This window comes from Capra hircus (genome assembly GCF_001704415.2).
Source record: "Capra hircus breed San Clemente chromosome X unlocalized genomic scaffold, ASM170441v1, whole genome shotgun sequence".
NCBI lineage: Eukaryota > Metazoa > Chordata > Mammalia > Artiodactyla > Bovidae > Capra > Capra hircus.
Genome location: NW_017189517.1, coordinates 2,312,308 through 2,335,916, shown reverse-complemented (window position 1 = coordinate 2,335,916; position 23,609 = coordinate 2,312,308). Strand labels below are relative to the sequence as shown.

At 40.3% G+C, this 23,609-nt stretch overlaps 1 protein-coding gene and 1 pseudogene across 1 annotated transcript; both read left to right on the top strand.

The window, feature by feature from the left end:
• The first annotated feature begins 615 nt into the window (after window positions 1-615).
• Window positions 616-1,542, top strand: LOC102180925 (olfactory receptor 13H1-like). The gene has a single exon (XM_005700392.2). It carries the CDS (start codon window positions 616-618, stop codon window positions 1,540-1,542), a length of 927 nt encoding a protein of 308 aa, XP_005700449.2.
• An 18,144-nt stretch (window positions 1,543-19,686) lies between these two features.
• LOC102180658 lies at window positions 19,687-21,662 on the top strand (annotated as a pseudogene).
• The last annotated feature ends 1,947 nt before the right edge of the window (window positions 21,663-23,609 follow it).

Sequence of the window (23,609 nt, the reverse complement as noted above, 5' to 3'; positions counted from 1 at the left end):
CAACGCTTCCATGATAAACCATGTTTACAGAATATCACTTCAGACCAAAGAAATACTCGGCAGAACTCTATGACAAGCACCGTAGTAGATACTAGCAAAATGGGAGAATGGAGGTATGAACAATCTAGGAGTGAGAGACAAGCCTAGGCAATATTTTAGCTAAGACTGTTAGAAGGTACTCTCTTGGTGGAGGTAAGTAACTCAAGCTGACAGATGTTCAACCATTTTTATGAATCAGATTTGTCTTGGAAAGTGAACAAGTGAGAGAAGCAGAAAGATGCCCTCCTTTTCCTCTCTTCTTACTTGGAAAAAAATGAAACAAAAAAGGCATCTGGCAAAAGTGGGTTGGAGAACTGTTCATATAACCATCTCAAAAGGATGGGGAATTGGCTGTTTTCCAGGGGAGGGAGTAGATTTTTAGCTTGCCCTCTGTTCCCATTATAGATATCTCATTTGTATTCTTATATCTCTGGAAGAGGACAAAGAGAATGATCCTGTACACCCTAATTATTTCCAACTTTCTTATACCATCCTTCCATGTTTATTCTCATTCTCTCAGGTAAAACTAGACAGCTACATTGGCACCCATTCAATGAATAGTGGAAAGTGGAAAGGATGGCCATGGGTAATGCTACAGCAGTATTTGAGTTTCTCCTGATTGGAATATCTAACTATCCTGAGTGGAAGGTCACATTTTTCACATTGGTGCTGATCACTTACCTCAGCACATTATTGGGGAATGGACTGATCATCTTTCTTATTCACAGTGACCCTCACCTCCACACTCCAATGTATTTTTTCCTTAGTAACCTGTCTTTCTTAGACCTTTGCTATGGAACAGTCTCCATGCCCCAGGCTTTGGTGCATTGCTTCTCTGCTCATCCTTACCTTTCTTACCCACGATGTTTGACCCAAATAAGTGTCTCTTTGGCCTTGGGTACAGCAGAGTGCCTCCTACTGGCTGTCATGGCCTATGATCGTGTGGTTGCTATCGGCAATCCCCTGCGCTATTCCATGGTCATGAATGGCTCGGTGTGTGTCTGGCTGGCTGCTACCTCATGGGGGGCATCTCTTGTGCTCACTGCCATGCTCATCTTATCCCTGAGGCTTCACTTCTGTGGGATGAATGTCATCAACCATTTTGTCTGTGAGATTCTCTCCCTTCTTAAGCTGGCCTGTTCTGATACCAGTCTCAATGAGCTTCTGATCCTCATCACAGGCATTTTTACCCTTCTCCTACCCTTTGGATTTGTTCTCCTCTCCTATGTCCGAATTGCCACTGCTGTCCTAAGGATTCGCTCAGCCCAGGGTGGGCTCAAGGCCTTTTCTACCTGTGCTTTTCATTTGACTGTGGTGGTAATCTTCTACGGGGCAGCCATTTCCATGTATATGAAACCACAGTCCAAGTCATCCTCGGATCAAGACAAATTTATCTCAGTGTTTTATGGGGCTCTGACACCCATGCTGAACCCCCTAATATACAGTCTGAGGAATAAGGATGTTAAAGGGGCAATGAGGAAAGTTATGGCAAAAAGGCCATAAGTCTTCTTTGCTCCTAAACTTCTAAAATACCATTCAGCTACATCTTCAATGATGGTAAAAACTGTTTAAAAGTTTCAATTTTACCTTTGCTGGTTGTTGTTCAGTCATTAACTCATGTCCAACTCTTTCAGACCCTATGGACTCTATGGACTGCAGCACGTCAGGCTTCCCTGTCCTTCACCACCTCTCAGAATTTGCTCAAAAATGTGACCATTGAATCAGTGATGCTGTCCAACCATCTCATCCTCTGTTATCCCCTTCTCTGGTGGCTCAGATGGTAAAGAATCCACCTGCAGTGCAGGAGACCCAGGTTTGATCCCTGGGTCAGGAAGATCCCCTGACCCACTCCAGTGTTCTGTCTGGAGAATTCTGTGGACACAGGAGCCTGGCAGGCTACAGTCCATGGGGTCCACAAAGAATTGAATACAACTGAGGGATTAACACCTTTACCCTTGGTACAGTAGGTGATTATCATGTGAGAATCTTCAGGATGTGTTCACCACAAAAGCTTATTCCTACTGAGACTTCAATTTCAGTTACAGACAATACTTTGTGGCGGGGGGGGGGGGCTTCCCTCATAGCTCAGTTGGTAAAGAATCCGCCTGCAATGCAGGAAACCCCAGTTCGATTCCTGGGTTGCGAAGATCCACTGCAGAAGGGAAAGGCTACCCACTCCAGTATTCTGCCCTGGAGAATTCCATGGACTGTATACTGTATGGGGTCGCAAAGAGTTGGACACGACTGAGCGACTTTCACTTTCACTTTCACAATATTTTCACTCTTTCTTTACAAAAAAAACACATTAGTAGTCACCCATTAAGTTATTCAACTTCAGGTAAATAAATTTCTCAGAATCATTTCCTCACTGACAGAAGAGACCTAAGCTGTAAGACAACCTCCTATGACTGTTAGCAGGAGGTGAGGCATAAGTGAAATTGGAAAATAGGACGAAGAATGGTGTAATAAAAGGCCAGAAGACAAATGTCAGAAATTTTACAACTTTACTGAAGGCAAGGCCTGTTGTAAAAGCACTATCCTCTCTCCACTTAACCTCAGAATCATGAGAAAATTGTATCAGCCATTTCCTACGTTAGTGTAGTGTTTCACTTTTTTTCTTTTTCTGAACTTCTTTCAAATATATTATCTCATTCTGTATTCCTAATATTGCTGTAAAGCTGGTAACAAAAGTTACCATAATCCATCCCTCATGTTAACAATGAGACAAACAGAAGCCCAGAGAAAGATTAACAGTTGTCTAAAGCCTCACACAAAACAGAAAACTGGATGAAAGATATACTGAGCACGGCCCCACCCATCAGAACAAGACATAGATTCCCCCACAGCCAATCCTTCCCATCAGGAAGCTTCGACAAGCCTCTTATCGTTATCCATCAGAGGGCAGACAGAATGAAAACCATAATTACAGAAAACTAACCAAACCGATCACTTGAACCACAGCCTTGTCTAACTCAATGAAACTATGAGCCATGCCATTTAGGGCCACCCAAGAGGGACGGGTCATGGTACAGAGTTCTGACAAAATGTGGCCCACTGGAGAAGGGAATGGCAAACCACTGCAGTATTCTTGCCTTGAGAATCCCATGAACAGTATGGAAAGGCAAAAAGATATGACACTGAAAGATGAACTCCCCAGGTCACTTGGTGCCCAATATGCTACTGGAGAAGAGGGGAGAAATAGCTCCAGAAAGAATGAAATGGCTGAGCCACAGTGAAAACAATGCTCAGTTGTGGATGTCGATGGTGATGGAAGTAAGTCCAATGCTGTAAAGAACAATATCGCATAGGAACCTGGAATGTAAGGTCCATGAATCAAGGTAAATTGGAAGTGGTCAAACAGGAGATGGCAAGAGTGAACATCGACAGTTTAGGAATCAGTGAACTAAATTCCAAGGGAACATTTCATGCAAAGATGGGCACAATAAAGGACAGAACTAAAGACCTAACAGAAGCAGAAGATATTAAGAAGAGATGGCAAGAATATATAGAAGAACTATACAAAAAGGATCTTAATGATCCAGACAACCATGATGGTGTGATCACTCACCTAGAGCCAGACATCCTGAAATGAGAAGTCAAGTGGGCCTTAGGAAGCATCAATGCAAACAAAGCTAGTGGAGGTGATGGATTTCCAGCTGACCTATTTCAAATCATAAAAGATGATGCTGTGAAAGTGCTGCATTTGATATGCCAGCAAATTTGGAAAATTCAGCAGTGGCCACAGGACTGGAAAAGGTCAGTTTTCATTCCAATCCCAAAGAAAGGCAATGCCAAATAATGTTCAAACTACTGAACAAATGCACTTATTTCACATGATAGCAAAGTAATACTCGAATTCTTCAAGCTAGGCTTCAACAGTACATGAACCAAGAACTTCCAGATATTCAAGCTGGATTTAGAAGAGGCAGAGGAACCAGAGATCAAATTGCCAACATCTGTTGGATCATAGAAAAAGCAAGAGAATTCCAGAAAAAAAAATCTACTTCTGCTTTATTGATTACGATAAAGCTTTTGACTGTATGGATCACAACATATTGTGGAAAGTTCTTAAAGAGATGGGAATACCAGACCACCTTACCTTCCTCCTGAGAAACCTGTGTGCAGGTCAAGAAGCAACAGTTAGAGCCGGTCATGGAACAACGAACTAGTTTCAAATTGGGAAAGGAGTATGTCAAGGTTGTATATTGTCACCCTGCTCATTTAACTTATATGCAGAGTACATCATAAGAAATGCCAGACTGGATGAAGCACAAGCTGGAATCAAGATTGCCGGGAGAAATATCAATAACCTCAGATATGCAGATGACACCACCCTTATGGCAGAAAGTGAAGAGGAGCTAAAAAGCCTCTTGATGAAAGTGAAAAAGGAGACTAAAAAAGCTGGCTTAAAACTCAACATTCAGAAAACTAAGATCATGGTATCCAGTCCTATCACTTCATGGCAAACAAATAGAGAAACAATGGAAACAGTGACAGACTTTATTTTCTTGGGCTCCAAAATCACTGCAGATGGTGACTGCAGCCATGAAATTAAAAGATGCTTGCTCCTCGGAAAAAAAGCTATGACCAACCTAGACAGCATATTACAATGCAGAGACTTGACTTTGCCAACAAGGTCCGTCTAGTCAAAGTTATGGTTTTTCCAGTAGTCATGTATGGATGTGAGATTTGGATCATAAAGTTTAGTGCCAATGAATCGATGCTTTTGAACTGTGGTATTGGAGAAGACTCTTGAGAGTCCCTTGGACTGCAAGGAGATCAAATCAGTCAATCCCAAAGGAAATCAGTCCTGAATATTCATTGGAAGGACTGATACTGAAGCTGAAGCTCCAATACTTTGGCCACCTGATGCGAAGAACTGACTCCTTGGAAAAGACCCTGATGCTGGGAAAGATTGAACGCAGGAGGAAAAGGGGAAGACAAAGGATGAGATGATTGGATGGCATTACCGACTCAATGGGAATAAGTTTGAGCAAGCTGTGGGGGTTGGTGATGGATAAGGAAGCCTGGTGTGCTGTAGTCCATGGGGTTGGAAAGAGCTAGACACAACTGGGTGACTGAACTGAACTGAAAGTCATACATAATTGGTAACAGAATAAAAATTAGAATTGAGATCATCTATATGTCACCTCTGAACTTTTCAATATTGTCCAGAAAAGTATCTGGAATTTTAAAATTATAAATGCACCCAATATTTATCAAGCACTTAACCATATACTAGGCACTGACCTATGTCCATTATCACATATAATTCTCACTACAATTCAGGGAAGTATCGCTATTATCAATCCATAGTAGAGATAAGGAAATTGAGACTCTTAGAGGTTCCATGATTTGCCCATGGCCATAGAGCCAGTATTTAAACCTAGATATGACTGATTTCAGATCCCATTCACTGTATCCAAATTTCAGAGGCCTTAGAGATTATTTAATGAAGTGATTTTTAACCATTTAATTTTAATATAATTTATGTACAATAAAATTTATGTAATTACAGTGTACAATTTAAATTTTGATAGGTATCCCCAGAACCACCACCACTATCAAGCTACTTAACAATTTTATCACATCCAAAAGTTTCCTCACGGTCTTTTGTAGTCCACCCTTTCCTCCACCCCCAAGCCCTGGCAACCACTCATCTGATTTTTTTCACTATATGTTAGCTTTGATTTTCTAGAATTGACTATAAGTGGAATCATACAGTATATCCTCTTCTGTGCTTGGATTCTCTTATTCAGCATGCTTTTGCGATTCATCCATGTTGTTGTAGGCATCAGTAGTTTGTTCCTTTTTCCTGCTGAATAATATTCCATCATACAATTTACTATGTTTTTAAAACTCCATTCCCTGTTACTGTACATAATATAGTGGTTTTAAACTTTAGTGCATTCAGTTCTATGGGTTTGGCCGTGGTGCCTGGAACCTGTCAATGGAGGTGAAATTTTCTGTGAAAAATTTCATTTGAAAATGGAGTTCTGATAATAAAACATTTGACAAACAATGATCTATTACAGAGCTCTTGCTTTAGATAAAGAATCAATCGCTCAGTGAACAGAATGTAAATTTCCCAAGACCATGAAACTTTTTGGAAGCAACCTGAGACAAAGACCCAGATATCTTGTCTCCCGGCTTCACTTTTTGGGCAGTTTGACCAAACATGATGAAGTCTTCTCCAAAGCAACCTAGTGGAGAACTGGACATAGATGCACAGATAAAAAGATGATGCACAGCACCTAGATCTGAAGTACAGCTTCACTGAGCAAGCAGATATTCAATGCACTCGTCGGACACTGACCACTGGGAGTTGATGCCATTTTGTTTGGTACTGCAAAGAGAGTACCCGACATACAAGGGACCTGTCTCACATGTTTACTCACTAAATAAATAAAAAGAATGAGTAAATCACTTATCAAAATAGTATAATTTTCAAATACATGCAATATTTATTCAAATTCCATCTATTACATATTTTTAAAAGATTGTAGTATTCTCGGCCACTGAAACTATGTTTTAATATCAAGAAATAAAAAATAAATGCAATTATCCTCAAATTAAAAAAAAAACATTTTAAAAATAAATAAAAACTAATTTTGAAAAAAAAAACCCAATTGATTTAAATCTTGGATTTATTCATTCAACCAAGGTTAACTTTCTACTTTTAACCAGGCACTAGGTACTAGGTGCTAGGGCAAGTTTCATACATTTTGCAAAATATTCTCTACTATTAAAATAAATATTTCAAATTAACATTGTGAAATAAAGTAAAATTGATGAAATCAATAAAATTTTACATGAAAAAATAATAGAGCCTTTAGGGAGGGAGAAAATCAGAAATTAGGAGAAATATTAAGAGTGCTCATTTTAGTGACCTTGCTTTCAGGGGGAGAAATATTCTACTCTCTATTACAGCTCTCTATTTGCAGCTTAAAATGAGAATCGTATTTTTGTTAATAATGCCTCTACTACAAACCTATAACTCTGTCGCTAGATGCTTTGTCTCTTTATTGACTTGTTGGTAGAGACACAGCTTACAGACAGAGTGACATAGTGGAGTCTGGAGATGGCACTGCCGAATTGATTCTGCTACTAACTAGTTGTGTGACCTTAATTATATCACTCTTTGGCCCTCAAATTTGCTCATCAATACAATAGGAAAGTTCTGTTTGTTACCCAAGGATCTCTCTAGTTCTAACTTTCTGTATCTAGGTGTTATTTTATATAAATTTTTTTCTTTCCTTAAAAAGACAATAATATCATCAATTTACTCTGAAACTTGCTTTTTCCACTTGACAATATATCATCAATATTCTTCCAGATCAATATATACGGATCTATCTGCCTGACTTTAAATGTTAACTTTGAAACAAGTAGGCATGCATAGCAGGTAGTTATCATAGCTATGGCCCTTCCAGCACCAATGTTCTGTTTCTAGGCATCTAAATCCCAGTTCAGTTCAGTTCAGTCACTCAATCATGTCCGACTCTTTGTGACCACATGAATCACAGCACGCCAGGCCTCCCTGTCCATCATCAACACCCGGAGTTCACTCAGACTCACGTCCATCGAGTCAGTGATGCCATCCAGCCATCTCATCCTCTGTCGTCCCCTTCTCCTCCTGCCCTCAATCCCTCCCAGCATCAGAGTCTTTCCCAATGAGTCAACTCTTCGCATGAGGTGGCCAAAGTACTGGAGCTTCAGCTTCAGCATCATTCCCTCCAAAGAAATCCCAGGGCTGATCTCCTTCAGAATGAACTGGTTGGATCTCCTTGCAGTCCAAGGGACTCTCAAGAGTCTTCTCCAACACCACAGTGCAAAAGCATCAATTCTTCGCTGCTCTGCCGTCTTCACAGTCCAACTCTCACATCCATACATGACCACAGGAAAGACCATAGCCTTGACTAGATGGATCTTAGTTGGCAAAGTAATGTCTCTGCTTTTGAATATGCTGTCTAGGTTGGTCATAATTTTTCTTCCAAGGAGTAAGCGTCTTTTAATTTCATGGCTGCAGTCACCATCTGCAGTGATTTTGGAGCCCAAAAAAATAAAGTCTGACACTGTTTCCACTGTTTCCCCATCTATTTGCCATGAAGATATGGGACCAGATGCTATGATCTTCGTTTTCTGAAAGTTGAGCTTTAAGCCAACTTTTTCACTTTCCACTTTCACTTTCAAGAGGCTTTTTAGCTCCTCTTCACTTTCTGCCATAAGGGTGGTGTCATCTGCATATCTGAGGTTACTGATATTTCTCCCGGCAATCTTGATTCCAGCTTGTGTTTCTTCCAGTCCAACATTTCTCAGTGACAATATACAGCCTTGACCTACTCCTTTTCCCATTTGGAACCAGTCTGTTGTTTCATGTCCAGTTCTAACTGTTGCTTCCTGACCTGCATACAGATTTCTCAAGAGGCAGGTTAGGTGGTCTGGTATTCCCATCTCTTTCAGAATTTTCCACAGTTGATTGTGATCCACACAGTCAAGGGCTTTGGTATAGTCAATAAAGCAGAAATAGATGTTTTTCTGGAACTCTCTTGCTTTTTCCATGATCCAGCGGATGTTGGCAATTTGATCTCTGGGTCCTCTGCCTTTTCTAAAACCAGCTTGAACATCAGGAAGTTCATGGTTCATGTATTGCTGAAGCCTGGCTTGGAGAATTTTGAGCATTACTTTACTAGCATGTGAGATGAGTGCAATTGTGTGGTAGTTTGAGCATTCTTTGGCATTGCCTTTCTTTGGGATTGGAATGAAAACTGACCTTTTCCAGTCCTGTGGCCACTGCTGAGTTTAATCCCAAAGGCAATCTAATTCAACATTGATACTAATTCATTTTACCTATGAAAAATGAATTCTATGAGGATGCTGTGGAACATAATCAATTCTAGATTGTTGAAAACCCCTAAAGTTGACTATCACTTGGCCACTTGATCACTCACAGGCACTGTGAGAAGCATTCTACTGTGCACCCCATTCTAGATATCTGGGTCGTGAAGCTTATCTTGCTTCACCTTGGAAAGCAAAGATTTGTTTGAAACTAAGATAGCTCTGCTAAAAATTGAGAAGAAAGTTTGCACACTGAAAAAATGTTTCAAAATGATATTTTTCAATAGAGATTTAAGAAAAAATACCATGCCCCGTTCATAGGATTGGGGATTTCACTTGAGGAAAGGCAGTGAGTTATCACTATTTAGACCACAGGCCCTGGAGCCAAACTTTGTGGATTCAGAGCTTCATTCTGCTAGTCTTCTTGCACGTTACTCTCTGTGCTTCGATCTCTCCATGTGAAGTGGGCTAATGTAACACTACTTATAGTGTTCAGAGTTTGATCGTGGAGACAGAACCACTCTAGTTATATCAGGCAGGAAGGGATTTAATAAAGAGAATTAGAGGCCTATGAAGCCTTTGGAAGTGTTGTGAGAGGGAAGGTAAACGAATGTTGCCAACAACTTTAGACAGTTGCAGGAGTTGCAAGAATCTTGGGAAGTTTTAAGGAAACTGTTACCAATGGTGTCACTGAAGTAGATGCTTCAAGGAACAATGCTCAAAAGCCGCTGAAATCTCTGCTTACAAAGTCTACATACTTTTACAATACAGCTGACAGCTTAAAAGGATGGGAATGGTGTTGAATGTGACTTCATAGCTTGGTTATAAGAACTGTATGACTCAAGTCATGTAAAGCACTTAGAAAAGCACCTGGCCTATAGTTAGAGAACAGCACGTGTTAGCTGTCATCATGAAGGCTGGATCACATGAACCTAAGACACCAGGAATTTAAATGCCTGTACGCTTCTTAAATAGTGCTTTTCAAGGCTGCTCCCTCATCTAGGCATTCAAGCATCTGTACATATATCACTCATTTCACAGGCACTTATTAACTACCTACTATACAAGTACAGTGCTATTGCCAGAGATGGAGTGGTCAAAAAAACATATTTGATCCTTCCACTCAAAGAATTCACTGTCTAGGTGTGAAGAAAAACATATACGCAGGCAGCATTACTATGTGAATTTATATCTTCCTAGTTCTTAAGATTATAAACACTTTATACACTTTACGGTTTATCTTCTTCTTGAACATATATTACCTCATATCATCTTCAAAATAATGTAATGAGATAAGCAAGCAGATATTATTACTATTGTGAAACTGACATTAACAGATGATAAAGAGCTGTAAAAAGGCTGTGATATTATCAAGGTTAGCAGTTAGTGATATAACTGGGATTAGAATACAATTCTCCTAGAATTATTGAGGTGGTAATTACTGATTGTATACAAATATCAAATCATTATGTGTACACCTGAAACTAATATAATGTTATGTGTCAATTATACCTGAATAAAAAATTAATTTAATTTAAAAAATACAATTCTGATGCCTGATGCTCTTTTTGAGGTGAGCCTGATGGGTTCAGGAGTCTTTGAAAAAGAAAAGTAGGAAGAAGGTAAAGCTGTTGCTGAATTGAGAAAGGGAAAAACATTAGATTTTCAGATTGTCCAGTACTCTTGCCTGGAAAATCCAATGGGTGGAGGAGCCTGGTAGTCTGCACTCCATGGGGTCGCTAAGAGTCGGACACAACTGAGTGACTTCACTTTCACTTTTCACTTTCCTGCATTGGAGAAGGAAATGGCAACCCACTCCAGTGTTCTTGCCTGGAGAATCTCAGGGATGGGGGAGCCTGGTGGGCTGCCGTCTCTGGGGTCGCACAGAGTCGGACACGACTGAAGCGACTTAGCAGCAGCAGCAGCAGCTAAAAAAATCTGACCCTAACTCTTATTGGCTATACAACCTTGGGCAACTTCCTGTCTCAATTTCCTCATCTATAACAGGATGACAATCATAGGACTGAATTTATAAGGTTGTTAAAACGATTGGATCAGTTGATTTTATATAAAATGCTGAGAACTATGGCTGGGACATAGTAAGTTCTCAATAAGCTTTATCTATTGTTGTTATTTAGAAATAACAAGGGAACATTTCATGCAAAGATGGGCTGGATAAAGGACAGAAATCGTGTGAACCTAACAGAAGCAGAAGATATTAAGAAGAGGTGGAAAGAATACACAGAAGAACTGTACAGAAAAGATCTTCACAGCCAAGATAATAACGATGGTATGATCACTCACCTAGAGCCAGACATCCTGGAGTGTGAAGTCAAGTGTGCCTTAGGAAGCATCACTATGAACAAAGCTAGTGGAGGTGATGGAATTCCAGTTGAGCTATTTCAAATCCTGAAAGATGATACTGTGAAAGTGCTGCACTCAATATGCCAGCAAGTTTGGAAAACTCAGCAGTGGCCACAGGACTGGAAAAGGTCAGTTTTCATTCCAATCCCAAAGAAAGGTAATGGCAAAGAATGCTCAGACTACCACACAATTGCACTCGTCTCACATGCTAGTAAAGTAATGCTCAAAATTCTCCAAGCCAGGCTTCAGCAATACGTGAACCATGAACTTCCAAATGCTCAAGTTCATTTTAGAAAAGGCAGAGGAACCAGAGATCAAATTGCCAACATCCGCTGGATCATGGAAAAAGCAAGAGAGTTCCAGAAAAACATCTATTTCTGCTTTACTGACTATGCCAAAGCCCTTGACTGTGTGGATCACAATAAACTGTGGAAAATTCTGAAAGAGATGGGAATACCAGACCATCTGACCTGCCTCTTGAGAAATCTGTATGCAGGTCAGGAAGCAACAGTTAGAACTGGACATGGAACAACAGACTGGTTCCAAATAGGAAAGGAGTACATCAAGGCTGTATAGTGTCACCCTGCTTATTTAACTTATATGCAGAGTACATCATGGAAGAAGCACAAGCTGGAATCAAGATTGTTGGGAGAAATATCAATAACCTCAGACATGCAGATGACACCACCCTTATGGCAGAAAGTGAAGAGGAACTAAAAAGCCTCTTGATGAAAGTGAAAGGGGAGATTGGAAAAGTTGGCTTAAAGCTCAACATTCAGAAAACGAAGATCATAGCATCTGGTCCCATCACTTCATGGCAAATAGATGGGGAAACAGTGGAAAGTGTCAGTCTTTATTTTTTTGGGCTCCAAAATCACTGCAGATGGTGACTGCAGCCATGAAATTAAAAGCCGCTTACTCCTTGGAAGGAAATTAAAAGACGCTTACACCTTGGAAGAAAAGTTATGACCAACCTAGATAGCATATTCAAAAGCAGAGACATTACTTTGCCAACAAAGGTCCGTCTAGTCAAGGCTATGGTTTTTCCAGTGGTCTTGTATGGATGTGAGAGTTGGACTGTAAGAAAGCTGAGCACCAAAGAATTGATGCTTTTGAACTGTGGTGTTGGAGAAGACTCTTGAGAGTCCCTTGGACTGCAAGGAAATCCAACCAGTCCATTCTGAAGGAGATCAGCCCTGGGATTTCTTTGGAGGGAATGATGCTGAAGCTGAAACTCCAGTACTTTGGCCACCTCATGCGAAGAGTTGACTCATTGGAAAAGACTCTGATGCTGGGAGGGATTGGGGGCAGGAGGAGAAGGGGATGACCGAGGATGAGATGACTGGATGGCATCACCAACTCGTTGGACATGAGCTTGAGTGAAGTCCGGGAGTTGGTGATTGACAGGGAGGCCTGGCGTGGTGCAATTCATGGGCTCGCAGAGAGTCCGACAAGACTGAGCGACTGAACTGAACTGATTGTTGTTATTGTACAGTTATTATTACTAACACTGAAGTCTCAGTTGACTCAGAAGTAGTTGGTGTTCATCTCACTGTGTTCCTTCCTCTTTTTTCCCTGCTAGTGAAATGCATCATGATGGAGTGAGAAAAGCACATGATTAGGTGTCAGGGAGTCTGGATCCTAGTCTGGGTTCTGCTGCTAATGAGCTATGAAACTCTGGATGAGAGTTAACTTCTCTGGACTGCATTTGTCCAACAGGGAAAAAATGTATTCTTTAACCTGTCTCAGAAGGGTTGAAAGATCAAATGAGATCATCGATGTTAGACACTAGAAAGCTAAAAGTACTCTACAAATACTACACAATGGTATTTTCATTATCCTCATACTTAACCTCTACATCTTCTCCTCACTTACCCTTAACGACCACTCACTCACCGAATCTTATTGATTCTTGCTCTGAAATATTTTTGAAATCCATCTCTTCTCTGTCCTCAGAGCACCTGCCCTAGTTCACAGCTTCCTCAACCCTTAACAGGATGACTGTAATCAGCTCCTATTTTTCTTTAATCCATTCTCTCTCTAAACTAGCCATCCAATCAACTTCTCCAGAATGACTATCTAAATGGAAAAATCTCATCATATTAAACCTTCCTCTACAATCCCACTCCAAGATTAGAAACTTGCAATGGGTCCCTATTGCCCATAGGATGCATGATTGTGTACTGAGCCAACTCAGTTGTGTCTAACTCTTTGCGACCCCATGGACTGTAACTCACCAGGCTCCTCTATCCATGGGATGCGCCAGGCAAGAATACTGGAGTGGGTTGCCATCTCCTTCTCCAGGGGATCTTCCTGATCCAGGGATAGAACCTGGGTCTCTTGCATCTCCTGTATTGGCAGGCAGATTCTTTCCTGCTGAGCCACTGGTGAAATCCTACCTATAGGATATACAACATTACTTGAGACACTTGCAAACCTGTTTATCCTTATTCTCTACCTGAACTCTGCAGACCCCAGGCCCCAGGAAAGCAATACTTTTTTCTGACCCCTTTATGTATATACACCACTGTGTACACTGTTCTCTCTGCCTGCAGTGATCTTCCTGTCTTCTATGCCTGGCAAAACCTCAGTCATCCTTCAAGTTCAGATCAAATGTCATGTCCTCAGTGAAGCCTTCACCAGAGCATACTCCATTCTGTTTAAACCTGGAAAGGTGACTTAATTCCATTTTCTTTTGCTTAATAACATTCAGTTCAATCTTAAATTCAACATCTTCCATATTATTTTATAATCAGTTGTTTTGGAGTTTTTATCCCAAATTAGATCATAAGTTTATTGAGAACAAGAAGGTTTTCATCTGTTTCCCTAGCATAGTTCCTGGCACAGAGTACATATATAAGAATTTGTTAAATGAATACGTGGCCAACTAATACTTAACTATCTGGGGTAAAATGCAACTATTTTTAAAGTTCCAAGCTATTTCAGACTGATATTTTACAAAATACAACAAAAATATTATGGCAATGTCAAATCACTTTAAAAGTTACGGTTTACTCTCAATTCTGTTTTTATCTCATTGAAAACATTTTGAGAAGCACTCCCTGGTGGCTCAGTAATAAAGAATCTGCCTGTAATTAGCCTCCAATTAAAATAAATAAATTTTTAAAAAAGAATCTGCCTGCAGTACAAGAGACCTGCGTTCGATTCCTGGGTCGGGAAGATCCCCTGGAGAAGGGAATGGCAACCCATTCCGTTATTCTTGCCTGGAGAATTTCATGAACAGAGGAGCCTGGAGGGCTACAGTCCATGGGATTACAAAGAGTCAGACACGACTGAGCTACTAACACTTTAACTTTCACTTTTCCAGCTAGACTATTTACTAAGATGCCTCATTCCTAGCCCCTAAAATCTCAAACTCTGAGTTGGAAATTTTAAGAAGGATACATGTAAAATAATAAATAATCAGATCATATATTCAGGCTACAATTGGGCAAGAAATCAATAAAAGAATACTATCATAATTAGCTATATGCACAGATGAAGTAGATCAATGGCACAGTGAATGAGAAGGTGCAGGATTATATTTAGACAGTGACAGCTTATGAAGTGCATGCATGCTCAGTTGTGACCAACTCTTTGAGACCCCATGGACTGTAGCCCACCAGGCTCCTCTGTCCATGGGGATTCTCCAGGCAAGGATACTGGAGTGGGGTGCCATTTCCTACTTCAGCGGATCTTCAAAACCCAGGGATCGAACCCACACTTCTTGTGTCTTCTGCACTGGCAGACAGATTCTTTACCAACAGTGCCACCTGGGTATGGCACCTCAAAAGTAATCCATCAGAGTTTTAGGAAAAAGTGGGATTTCCAGAAACCATTCAAGTCAAAGAGGCTGGGATGGGCTGGGGAAACTCAGGGTAAAGTGAAGAAGAAGAGGAAACCTCCAATAAACACTATTAACGTAATTTTATTTACCTGAATCTTAATTGAGCTTTCACAGCATCACAATAGATTGAAGCCATTCCTCCTTTCCTGTTCATTCATTACCTTCTTGAGTCACTGCATTGGAAACCCTCCCAAGAAATATAAGACTCTGAGTAATCACCCTAGTGGTGGTTCCGTTATCTGGTAACTTAAGAGCAGAAGTCGAGTTGATAGTGTTAGTCAAAAATTTTACATACTGTCACTAATAAAACATTGGTACTAATAGACAAAATCTACTTGTATTTTAATGACTTAGAAATAACATCCCAGAAGAATATACAGCTTTAGTTCAGTAACAGGATTTAATTGCCTATTTTAGGGACCTAATCCCTGAAGTCTCTTAGTGAAATCACTTCTTTGGAACCAGAGTGAATAAATGCAGACAGTAACAGCAGATAATGTTTAAGATTGTTCTCTTCTTCTCTTGTTCATCGTTTGGACTACTTAAAGTCCTGGTTTCTAAAGTGCTGAATAGAATCAAAATAAAACCCATTGCAAGAGCAGGTGAAGAACATACACCCAGCAAGGAAGAAAGAAGCCATAACTGTCTTTTTGAACAAATCAACATATATGTATGGAATGGTCAGTCTTGACATGGATCTCCTAGGATGCACCTGTAACTCACTCCCCTTGAAAGACCCCAATACGTCAGTAAGGTAATGATCCTACAACACATAAGGGGCTACATATTAAAACAACTCTTAGAGACCTTGCTGTTTTTGTTTGGGGGGCTTTTTTTGCTATTCAGGTGAGTAAAATCAATTTGATTCTCCCAATCTTCATTTATTCATGAACTTCCTGCCATGTGTGAGGAATTGAGACACGTACTGGGGTTATAGAAATAAATAAAATGCAAATCCTTCTTTCAGAAGGCTCATAGTATAATGTGACCATATTGCCTTATTTATGTCTTCATTCATTTAATTATTTCCCCTCTTCCAGAAAAGAAAGATGACAAATGTGGTCACATTGTCATGGATGCCACTTCCCAAATGAAGATTCACTTCAAAATAATAATAGCTAATATATATATTATATATATATATACCAGATATATAAATATATATGTAGCACAAAAGCCCTATGAGGTAGTTACTATAATTTCCCCAACTTTATAATTGAAGAAACCAAAATAAATGAGTTAAACAAATTACCAATGTTACATAGTGAATCAGTGATGGATCCAGGATTCAAACTTTGGTTAAGAATCCATGCTCTTAACCAACAGTCTGCACCGCCTGATATGAATAACAGAAATTCCTGTCTGTACGCACTATTTATTCCAGTGGATTTTGAGGATCTGGGAGCTTTCTGAAGAGCGCAGAGAACAGGGAAGATACTCCAAGCATCCATTAATTTTAGTAGCAAAAATGAAATGAGTCCTCCTGGGAAGCATGCTTTTACATGGTAAGTGGGACCAGGAAAGCCCTTTTTGGGAAACCTGTGTGAAGAAAAGTGTACCCAAAATATTTCTGAAACATCAGAAGCCTGTGACTAAATGTGAAAATCTCCACATATGTCTAGTTAATTTAGAAAGAGTCTAGCCCACACAGTGCTAAAACACTGAATTATTCAATACACACACACACACACACATGCTTAGTCTAGTGAGATTCTCTGCTGCTGCTGCTGCTGCTGAGTCACTTCAGTCATGTCCAACTCTGTGCGACCCCAGAGACGGCAGCCCACCAGGCTCCCCTGTCCCTGGGATTCTCCAGGCAAGAACACTGGAGTGGGTTGCCATTTCCTTCTCCAATGCATGAAAGTGAAAAGTCAAAGTGAACTCGCTCAGTCATGTCCGACTCTTCGAGATCCCATGGACTGCAGCCCACCAGGTTCCTCCGTCTGTGGGATTTCCCAGGCAAGAGTACTGGAGTGGGGTGCCATTGCCTTCTTCGAGTGAGATTCTCTAAAATCATATAAACACAAAAACTTCTTCTTTGTTTTCCAGCTATCTACACTGGCATTTGTTTTCAGATTTTTGGGGCTATATGATGGCAGATATTGCCAGTCAAAATAGGGCTTTATGATTTAAAATACTGCCATTCTAGGGGAAACTTTAGTATTCCTTGAAAAAATGTGTGCCCCGAAAATTCCATTCTTGTAATGCTATTAAGAAACTGTGCTTGTGGTGTCACCATTAAATAAAGATCAGATCACCTGACTTTTGCTTCAGTCACAATCCCATAACTCTACTCTAAGAAGACTTTTTCACTTCTGACTGATTCTTGTTTTCTGATTTTAATTCTGGGAGTATACAGAATAAAAAGGAGCCTTTAAATTCTCATTCAGTTCAGTTCAGTCACTCAGCCATGTCCGACTCTTTGTGACCCCATGGACTGCAGCACACCAGTCTTCCCCATCCATCACTATCTCCAGGAGCTTGCTCAAACTCGTGCCCATTGAGTCAGTGACACCATCCAACCATCTCATCCTCTGTCATCCCCTTCCAGTTAAAAGGCCTCCTTGTAGGATCACTCATAAGTAAAAACAACTGCAATTCAAAGTTTGGCAGCAGCTCAGTATTTTTTCAGTTTGTTGGCCCTTGGTTCTGATTTCTTTTCAGAAGACTTTATCCTGTATTAGGTATTATTGAGGATCTTGTTATAAATTCTTACTCTATTTCCTGAATTACTTGTCTATAAACATCATGTGCTTTCTGAGATTTGGAATCCTGAGTAGAGAATCCAAAGAGATCACCTACATCATTAGCCTGGATAGTTCTCCCTGCTGTCTAGAGCCCAAGACAAACCTTCCCATCCACAGCCTGTTCTCACCAAGGCCTGACAACTGCCTCATGAGACTGAAACTACACCGTAGATGCCCCAAATCCTGATTTGTGACTAAAACTTCGTGAGAAGGGGTCTTTCCAGGTGGCACTGTTGGTAAAGAATCCACCTGCCAGTGCAGGAGACAAGAGGTGTGGGTTTGATCCCTGGGTTGGGACGATCCCCTGGAGTAGGAAATGGCAACCCACTCCAGTATTCTTGCCTGGAGAATCCCCATGGACAGAGGAGCCTGGTGGGCTACAGTCCATGGGGTCGCAAAAAGTCAGACACAACTGAGCACGCACGTAATTCATGAGAATTTTTACAAACAATCCAGGGAAAGAGCTTGACCTTAATAATGAACTAGTCTGTGATAGTATGCATATCTGATATAATCATATCAAACAAAAAAAATAAAATTTGGAATGGATGGAAAAGGGTGAAACTTTTTTTTTTCAGATTCTAGAATAAACCCATTCGCTCTCTTCACTATCACACCTTCCCTCCATGCAAAGGGTTTTCCCAGTGGCTCAGCAGTAAAAAGTCTGCCAACAATGCAAGAAACGTGGGTTAGATCCTTGAGTCAGGAAGATCCCCCAGAGAAGGAAATGACTACCCACTCTATTCTTGCCTGGCACACCCCATGGACAGAGGAGCCTGGTGGGCTACAGCCCATCAGGTAGCAAAGAGTCAGACAGGACTGTTGTGACTAACCACGTACTCCATGCAAAGGGCAAATTGAAGAGCTAAAAAAGTATCATTTCTGAGCTATTAATAAAACTGAATACTATGAGGGACTTCCCAGTGGCCCAGTGGTTAAGACTCTATGTTTCCCTTGCAGGGGGCATGCATTTGATCCCTGGCTGGGGAACTAACATCCCACACGTTGCAGGGTGTGGCCAAAAGTTAAAAAAGAAAGAAAGACAGAATACTATGATACTGTTTATCATCATAGCTTTTTACCATCAAATCAAACATTTATTTTCTTCAGCCAGTTGAAAGTAGCTTCAGTCAAATCAATTTCATGACATTTGGTAAGACAGAAGACCAAATAACTGGCTTTGGTTCATTCAACAAACATACACTGAACCCATATTTTGTGGGTTCACACAAGGCATTGTGTAAGATGGTGAAAATAAAGCAGTACATAGAAGAGTCAGGGGCTTGTTCTTCCTAGTCCTATAGTAAGAGAGCAAAAATTAAATAATCACACAACTATATAAATACAAACTATGATAAAAGCCATACAGGAAAAGTTCTGAGTACTATGAACAATGTTAACAAAGAGATCTGATTTAAATTACTGGGGTTTGGGATGGCTTTTTGAATGAACTTTCTTTTGGACTGAGATATTAATAGTAAGAGGGCTGCTCAGGTGGCGCTAGTGGTAAAGAACATGCCTGCCAATGCAGGAGACATAAGAGATGCGGCCTTGATCCCTGAGTTGGGAAGATCACCTGGAAGAGGGCTCAGCAAGCCATTCCAGTATTCTTGCCTGTAGAATGCCATGGGCAGAGGAGCCTGGTGGGCTACAGTCCATAGAGTTGCAAAGAGTCACCCACAGCTGAAGTGACTTAGCATGCACACACACATTAATAGTAAGAATGACTAGGAATTCACCAAACAAAGAAGGTAGGAAGAATATTTCTAGCAGAAGGAACACACTGTGCAAAAGTCCTAAGGTGGGAACAAGCTTAGATTCTTCATAAAGATAATATGACTGAAAGTCAGCATGAGAAGAGACAGCACAAGGTAAGGTTAGGGTCAGATCATTTAGAATCTTGTGGGTCATGGCAAGTAGGTTAGATTACATTCCAATTGTAATTAAAAGCTCTTCCAGTGGCTTTTTAGCATGGGAAGGTCATAATTCTGTATGTTTGTAAAACGTCTCTGGCTGCTATGTGTAGATTAGACTATAGGGAGGTAAGAATGGAAGAAGGGAGGCGCATTAAGCAGCTCATGGATCATTAAGCAGTCCAGATGTGAGATGATGCTGTAGCTGTGGATACGGAGATTTGTAGGCAGATTTGAAATACATTTAGGAGGATGAACCAATAGTACTTAGTGATTGAGTACAGGTTAAGGAAGAAATGAGAGTGAACTGGGCATATATTTTATATCATGAATATGAAGCAGCTAATGACAAATCTGTGGCTAATATTCAGAGCAGGAAAGAACAGTTAGTAATTTTGAGACTCAGGGATCTGATTATGTTTAAGCAGTAAATTAGCACATTTTCTTTAAGGGGGAGTGTTCAAAGCATGTTCAGGTGGAGTCTAACCTCCCTCATTTTATATAGGAAGGAATTAAAACTTACAATGGATTGTGCTACTTTGTAAATTAATCTTGTTCTGTGTATGAATGCTTTATCTTCCAAAATAGAACATAAACTTACAAACAGCATCACTTATTTGGTAGATATTCTCCTTCTCCTAATAGCACCTGATATGCTACTGAGGGGGCTTCCCTGGGTGGCTCAGTGGTAAAGAATCTGCCTGCAATGCAGGGGACACAAGAGATGTGGGTTCGATCCCTGGGTCGGGAAGATCCCACGGAGGAGGGCATAGCAACCCGCTCCAGTATTCTTGCCTGGAGAATCCCATGGATAGAGGAGCCTGGTGGGCTGCAGTCCATAGGGTCACAAAGAGTAGGACACGACTAAAGTGACTGAGCACACACACATACATGCTACTGAGGATACAGCAAATAATCAATGTCTCCCAAAATAAAATGATTTCAATTTCTTCTACTTCAGCAAATAGGACAAAATGGATATTCCAGTTTCTGATAATGCCAGCGAGGTGACAGAGTTCATCCTGGTGCGTTTGTCGAATCATCCAAAAGACCAGATTGCCTTTTTCTGCACCATGGTAGCAGTCTAACTGATCACATTGGTGGGTAACAGTCTTATCATTGTCTTGGTTAGAAGTAGATAGACAGCTTCACACCCCTATATATTTTTCCTTAAGCAACTTGTCCTTCCTTGATATCGGCTACTCTAGCAATTCAGTGCCTTTTATGTTGTTCAGTGCTTTAAGAAACTACCCCACCATTTCCTATACTAGCTGTTATGCTCAGATGGTCATTTCTCTTTTTCTGGGGATGACAGAGTGCCTCCTCCTTGCTGTCATGGCTTATGACAGATTTATTGCAATCTCAAATCCCCTGCATTACACTATCATTATGAATAACCAGGTCTGCCTACAGTTGTCTGTGGTGACCTGAGCTAGTGCTTTCCTTTTAGCAGTAATACCAATCACTGCAATTCTGGCCCATTTTTGTGGACATAATCTCATCAAACATTTTACCTGTGAGACACAGGCCCTTTTGAAGCTCATCTGCTCAGAAACTCCAGTTAGACTTATTCTGGGTCTGGTCATTGGTATATTCACACTGCCCCTGCCCTTCACCTTCATCCTCATCTCCTGTACTCGCACTGTGGTTGCCATGCTGAAGATCTGTTCTGCAGAGGCCAGGCTCAAAGCTTTTTCCACCTGTGGATCCCATCCACCTGTGGTCAACATATTTTATGGGACAGCCATCTACATGTACCTGAAACCTCAGTCAAGGCAGTACCAGGATCAGGATAAAGTCATCTCTGCAATTTGTGGTAATGTAACCCCTATGCTAAACCTTCTCATTTATATTTTGAGGAACAAGGATGTGAAAGCTGCCCTAAGAAAAATAATTAAGAGGCAAGAATCCTAAACAGGGCGTGAATAGCCCACAGAGGCTCATCTAAGCAACAGCTTGACATTGACTTATAAAATTAACGAGGCCTAAATACTAAACAATGTTTTAGTAAGGTAATTAGTTTCAAATGTGCTTTGTTTTTCCTATTTCCAACAGGCATGTGATAAAGAACTTACTCCCACTGAGAAAAACATGTTAAACATTTACAATGCTACCCATTTAAGTAATAAATTATACAGGACAATCTTGTGGGAGCGTTTATAAAACAAAATAATAATTAGTACATTTGAATCCTGAGTAGCTTGATTTTGTTTTACTAAATGAGAAACTGTTCAATATTCTAGATTCTCTTTTATAGATGATAAAGAGCAAAGCTATAAAATGGACAATTCTTATCTCAATACATTTTGAATGAGGTATATTATGACCCAGGCTTAGGAGTGATGCGTGTGAGTGGGTAGAGAGAGGAAATATACTCAATTTCTATATAAGACTTCCACATGGAAAGTCCTCTGCTGAAGCAAAGAGCCTTTCAAGACTATATGCATACTGAGGGCCACAACTGATGACTCCATGAAACCTACGATTGCCTGTCTTGGTCCCTAAATAGGGCTGCATTCTCTCTGCAAATATACCTTACTTCTGGATAATTTCATGCCACTTCCAAAGTTGTTGATCTCACATAGAGCAAATTGAGAAATACAGGAGGAACTCCTTAAAAAATGAACTGTATCTTTTGATTATGAAAAGTATAATGTTCATTTTTTTTAAAGATACATTGAGGGGAGTAGGGAAGAACAATGCATGATACTGGATGCTCAGGGCTGATGCACTGGGATGACCCAGAGGGATGGTACGGGGAGGGAGGAAGGGGGGTTCAGGATGGGGAACATGTGTACACCTGTGGTGGATTCATGTTGATGTATGGCAAAACCAATACAATATTGTAAAGTAATTAACCTTTAATTAAAATAAATAAATTTATTTTTTTTAATAAATAAAGTATCTCCTATAATTCCAACACTCAATGAGGCTGGCATAGGTGTTAGAATCCAAAAGACATGTATTCAAGTCTGCCACTCACAGTTTTATGGGATTAGGTCAGTTACTTTTCATCTCTAAGCTTCAATTTTCTCATCTATAAAATGGGGATAATAAGGGTGCCTACCTCACAAACTTGTTTTGAGAATTAAATAAGATAATGCATGTCAAGCTTCTACCACAATATCTGGCACGTGGTGGACAAAGAATACACATTAGTCAAAAACGGGGGGGCAATCTGTCAATTCACTAACACAAAGCCATTTTTGAGTGTTTGCTTGCTTATGTCTATATAAATAATGACTATATTGTTTTTAAAATAATTCACGAAAATAGGATAGATTGAAAAAATTATGTTCCCACTGTGTTCTTAATTTGAATTTATCTTATTAGAAATATGTTCTCAAGTTCATTGGTCATTTGTATTTCAATAGTCAGGTTGTTTACTGTTGGTTCAAAATAACAATGAAAAAGCCCAATTTAGGGAACAAAATGCTGCATTCAGTAACATATAACTAATAGAAAAAAACCAAAATCGTTTCAACATTGATTGACTCCACCATTGTTTCCAGATACATCCTGACAGGCAGATCCCCAGTTTGAGCCACTTTATTTCACCCTGGTAAGCACTCCTGCAATTAATGCCTAACTGGCCAACAACAGAAGCTGATGGGAGACTATTGTAAATGAAAACGAAAATAATAAAACTATGGGAAGGCGGGAGGAGAAGGGGACGACAGAGGATGAGATGGTTGGATGGCATCACCGACTCAATGGACATGAGTCTGAGTAAACTCTGGGAGTTGGTGATGGACAGGGAGGCCTGGCGTGCTGCAGTCTACGAGGTTGCAAAGACTTGGACATGACTGAGCGAGTGAATGGAACTGATGGGAATTCCAATAGAAAACTCTTTAGAAAGAG

Bases quoted from the DNA above. Each gene is read 5' to 3' on its own strand.
- LOC102180925 (XM_005700392.2), top strand. From the start codon at position 616: ATGGCCATGGGTAATGCTACAGCAGTATTTGAGTTTCTCCTGATTGGA.